Source organism: Seriola lalandi, unplaced genomic scaffold (assembly GCF_002814215.2).
Source record: "Seriola lalandi dorsalis isolate HSWRI2012SDOR001 ecotype SW California unplaced genomic scaffold, Sedor1 jcf7180002054572, whole genome shotgun sequence".
NCBI lineage: Eukaryota > Metazoa > Chordata > Actinopteri > Carangiformes > Carangidae > Seriola > Seriola lalandi.
The window spans coordinates 907504-913127 of record NW_019525125.1 but is presented as its reverse complement, the minus strand read 5'-3'; the positions used below and the strand labels follow the sequence as shown (position 1 = coordinate 913127).

General features: G+C 42.5%; 1 protein-coding gene across 1 annotated transcript in view; it reads right to left on the bottom strand.

The window, feature by feature from the left end:
- The window catches only part of fbxw8 (F-box and WD repeat domain containing 8), a 21187-nt gene that overhangs the window by 3023 nt on the left and 12540 nt on the right, over positions 1-5624 (bottom strand). The window contains exon 8 of the mRNA XM_023417084.2: positions 4147-4274. Within this exon, the coding sequence (XP_023272852.1) occupies positions 4147-4274 (128 nt within the window). The remainder of the gene's footprint in view (positions 1-4146; positions 4275-5624) is intronic.

The window sequence follows — 5624 nt, the reverse complement described above, 5'->3', positions numbered from 1 at the left end:
CGGTATCTGCTTCAGGGTACTTTCCCTCCCTGACTAACTCATCAGTGTGTGTGTGTGTGTGTGAGTGTGTGTGTGTGTGTGTGTGTGTGTGTGTGTGTGTGTGTGTGTCCTTTATGTCTGGGGATTTGGATGGAAAATCCCCATATCTGACAGTAGAGTCCATTAAGATTCTGCACAACACGCCGGTCCAGGTTTCACTCGAGGGTGGAGGGGGTATTGGGGTATTCTCTCTCTCTCTCTCTTCCCTCTACCGTGCTGCTCTCCCATGTATGTGACACACATTTAGTCCGCACACACACACACCCACACACACACACACCACACACACACACACACACACACACACACACACACAGAGTCACACATTCACCAGTCATCTTTTCATCTGTGCTGCACCTTCCCGACGCTACACCCCTGCCTTCTCTTTCTCTCTTTCTCTCTCTCTCTCTCTCTCTCTGCAACAGACTTGTTTCCAGACTGTCAGTTGAGCTGCAATGTTACTGCGGCACAGTCCACTTCGAAAAAGTCAGCCCACCTGGAGAGGGGCGTATAAACCCCCCAACCCCACGGAAAAAATAGAGGTGGCTAGACTAAACAAGAATAGACTACAACACAAGAGAAAACAATTAATGAGGATGCAGGGAATTAATCTCTTTGTCCGATTATGTTCCATATTCAGGAAAGCGTCAGAAGCTTTCAGGTTTTACATTTGGATGACGAACAGCATCAGAATCACTTCGTACTAAGGTGTTGCACGCTGCCTACATTTCACATCTCGCCACTTCACTCAAAGCTTAAATCAGTTACAACTTTTACCTTGTTTGCCACGACCTTTACATGCACAACCAACAAGATGACAGCTGTCCGTGATATTACCTGGAAGTGACTCGTGGGCGACGAAAAGGTTATTCTGTTTGTCGCAGTTCCCACAACTGTGCAACACCTTGAACCGTGAAAGAGCTCCTACCACCAAATGAATTTCAACTTCTTTGCTCAGTAGAAAAGGACATTAACATGATTCCAGATGGTTGTTTGTTGCACAGTGTATTCAAAGTCACGTACGGTGGTGATAGTTTTCCCGAAAGTAAAACTCGAAAGACAGGAGTATTGCATCTGTAACATATCAGTTTATTTTCAGTTATAAAATACTAGTTTCAACCCTATTTAACACCATTAATCAGAGAAATAGCTTAAATACAGAGAACACTTACACTGTCTGACTTCTTCCACACAGGTTACTGCTGTCATAATGAATCAGGGAAGACATTAAAGAGAATGTGGACATGGCATTGGAGACAAAACTACAACAAGTAACTGTGTAGATTCAAAGTCTGCACCATCTCTGTGATGGACGAAACTCTAAACAAGACTATAAACACGATCATAAAGTACAGTAGAGAATCTAGCAGAGGGGGAAAAAGGTGCACAGAAGTGGTGGTGAGGCTGTCTCTTATACACATCTTAAAGAGAATGTGGACATGGCATTGGAGACAAAACTACAACAAGTAACTGTGTAGATTCAAAGTCTGCACCATCTCTGTGATGGACGAAACTCTAAACAAGACTATAAACACGATCATAAAGTACAGTAGAGAATCTAGCAGAGGGGGAAAAAGGTGCACAGAAGTGGTGGTGAGGCTGTCTCTTATACACATCTTAAAGAGAATGTGGACATGGCATTGGAGACAAAACTACAACAAGTAACTGTGTAGATTCAAAGTCTGCACCATCTCTGTGATGGACGAAACTCTAAACAAGACTATAAACACGATCATAAAGTACAGTAGAGAATCTAGCAGAGGGGGAAAAAGGTGCACAGAAGTGGTGGTGAGGCTGTCTCTTATACACATCTTAAAGAGAATGTGGACATGGCATTGGAGACAAAACTACAACAAGTAACTGTGTAGATTCAAAGTCTGCACCATCTCTGTGATGGACGAAACTCTAAACAAGACTATAAACACGATCATAAAGTACAGTAGAGAATCTAGCAGAGGGGGAAAAAGGTGCACAGAAGTGGTGGTGAGGCTGTCTCTTATACACATCTTTTTTTTTTTTTTCAAGATCACTATCACCAGTACAAGTTCACCCAGCTCTACTCAACCAAAACAAATTGCGACACACCTTGGCGCAGAATGATGATGTAAACTGTCGCTCAAAACTGTTATACACTGAGATAAAGCTGACTAGTAACCAAAATATAATGGACAAAAATTCAATTTAAATATATTTTCCTATTCATGTTTTATCTATTATGTCTTCATGAAATTTGTAGTGTCCCAAATATTTCTAAGTCGAAACAAATCCAAGTGGTTTTTTGGATGTTGAAATACAAAATGACGTCACTGCCAAACTTTGATAAAGGTTTTCTGCTCTGCAGATGCTGCAGGTTACGTGCACATGTATCTTTCTCTATTCAAAGATCAGGATGATGCAACAAATGAAAAAACAGTGTAGAGACAAAGGTTCGAAAAAACCTCAATTTAGTTTTACTTCATTTGTTCTTCAAGACAGCATTGGAAGGGGGCGCCCCGCCCTGTTGGCTCACGTGGTGGAGCGTGAACCATTTGGGCTCGGTCCTTGTCGCGGCAGAACTGGGTTGGAATCTGACCCAGGCCCTTTGCTGCATGTTATCTCCTCTCTCTCCTCCTTAACTTCCCTGTCTCTCTCTCAATGTCCCTATTCTAAGAAAGCCCAAAAAAGAAAGCATTGAATAATGTAAAGTTGGCGCTAAATGAGAATTATTTCAGCCATTCTGCTAGCATCACATTGAATAATTACGTTTTTTTAAGTTAAGTGAAGTGGTCTCGAGGCTGGACTCAAGAAGTGCAGTCCTGCATAATGATAAATGACCAAAAGCTGCAGGTATGACACTCATAAATTCTTCCCTCTCTTACTGTATTCAATTTTGCTATTTGCCCATGTCGTTCCCGTTAGCGAGGATCTGGCCTTCTTCCAGACAGCCCTTATCAGGACCCCTCATTTGCTCCCTGGATCTCACAAATAACAGAGGAACAAAACTCATTTGGACAAAAAGAAGGGATGCATTAGGCTTTGGCCTTAAGCCACCTTGTTGGAGGGCCAAGACTGCCGACTGTCCCTCAGTCTCCCCCCATTTTCCATTTGTCCTCGACTGTGCGCTGCATCAGCTGTGGCCAAAGTGGAAGAGCCAAGCTGGTGTGTGTGTGTGTGTGTGTGTGTGTGTGTGTGTGTGTGTGTGTGTGTGTGTGTGTGTCTGAATAAGACTACACATCTCTCAGAAATGAAAGCATAAAGGACTTGGATGAAGACTCTTACCGACTCCTCTGGCAAGAAAACAACCATTTGAATTCTTCATTCAAATGCTGGTGTTGAATTATTTCTACAAGAGTCAAAACAATGCAGAACATTTTTCTTCTGGCACATGACACAACATCTTTAACTGAGCATTTCTTTTGGTTGCTAGGAGTCATAACTAGTAAAAGGAAAAGGAAAAATATGATGTGGTCCGTCTTTCGCTTTAAGCCAAATACTTAACAGCCAGATGGATTTGGTGCTGAATAGAAACAGCGGGGGCAGCTTTGGACGAAGACGCGCCAGGGAGTTTTCCTCTCCTGCCAGCTCGTGCACTGCAGCACCCGCTAACAAGTGCAGAATAGATGGAGAATGGCTCTTTTATGTGTGTTTCCCTCATCTGGAGAGCCAGGTTAGAGAAGTGTGCAAGTGTCGTGTACACGCATGGATGTGTGCGTTGTTGCTGGATGAGATCAAGATGGACCAGATTTTTTTTTTTTTCCCTTCTGCAGCATTCCAGGTAGCAAAGGTGACGGACGGGAAAAATGTCTGTTTAAGAACAAAATGCCTCACTTCAATGCCTCTGCCTGAGCTTTTGAAAGCTTTTGTTTTTTCAAGGCAACAGAGAAGTGTGAATAAGACACAAACTTGAAAGAGCCTTTCTTCTCACACAAATTTTCTGAACACCTGTTTTTCCACTGCAAGTAGCTCAAGCCTCCTTCATCAGGTGTCACAGTGAGAAAACTATTAACAAGCTCTGCTCTCAGCTAAATTCTTGGCTCAGTTTCAACCAATTGTGATGATGATGATCATCATTATTATTGGGAGATTCTGCCCTCATGCTCTGCATCTGTGTGTCTCAATGCTTCCTACCTCCTGTCTTTGTTTCCACACACCAGCAGGTGAGGAGGGCTGTCCCTCAGGTTGATGCAGGTAAAATCTCCCGGCGAGTTGCCGACACAGGCCGCAGATTTGCCCGTCTCCAGGCTGTAGACATGGATCTGAAAAGCAAGAAAAAAATGAACGTCAATCATTTGAAATAGTAAATTCACTCAACCTCAGAACGCAGAATCTCCAAATGTATAAACGTGATGTATGACATAGTAAGTATGAGGTTAAAGAGTCGATGCTTTGAGGGCATTTATGTTCATACAAGGTGCAGCCCTTTTTATATGTAGTCCCCACTTAAGTCAACGTAGCAGGACAATTAGAGAGGCTCAGAGCCTCCTCTCTTCTGATTGGCTCACCAACCTGTTGTTACTAGAGCTCCAGAAAGAAGCCTGAGAGAGGAGATGTAAAACTACATTGAGACTGTTTTTGGTTAGAAACCAAAGTTAAAACCACAAATATAACTTCTTACAGATATCAAAACTTCAAATAATTCAAAAGAAAAAGTATTGAATATGACAGCAACAATTCCTACAAAGCTCTCAAATTCAAGCTGAAAGTAAAAAAACAAAAAAAACAAATCATCAGTCATTAATAATTTGACTGAGTTCAATCCACACAAATACTGAGATGTGTTAACACACCGCAGTGTCAAGTTTTTCTTCCTGAACTTACTCAAGTACTTTTTTTCCCACTTTAATTACAGCTTCCCAATCAAGGAAAGGCAAGTTTATTTGAATAGCACATTTCAACAACAAGGCAGCAGCAGTATTTTAAAATCAATTATTTGACAGACAGGAAGCCAGTGTAAAGAGTCGTCATACTGAGGACTCAAGCAGCAGCGTTCTGAATCAGCTGCAGCTGTCTGATCGATTTTTTTAGGGAGACCTGTGAAGACTCCGTTACAGTAGTCAAGTCTACTGAAGATAAATGCATGGACAAGTTTTTCCAAATCTACCTGAAGGCAAACTTCAGTTACAGAGATGCACACCATCGCCTCTGGCTCGATGGCTGCGGCAAACTCTTCGCAGCAAGTTACAATGATGTCATCTGGAGCTGGCCTAATTGGTCAATTAGCTGCTGGTGTTTTCTCGTCCAACGGAGACAGAACAAACAGGATGACCGCCAGGCAAAATTGTCTTTGAATAATTAAAACGATAAAGAAATTAAACCAGGGAGGGAGGGGGAGGAAAAAAAGGGAGAGCCAGGAGGTGGGAGAGAAAAGGAATGACAGAAAGCAAGAAAGAGAGAGAGTGACAAAGATAAAGAAATCTGAAGGAAGGGAGGAAAAAAAGGAGGTATGATGTAAGCTTTGAGTAGGTGCCAGCAGTTTTTATGTATCCCTTATTTGGGCCAAGCAGAGCTTTAATTGTGCACCACCGAGGGGCAAAGCCCAAATCACACCGGACTTTGAAATGACAGCTTGATAGGATTTGGACAGCGGAAGAGAGGGGGACGAGTTG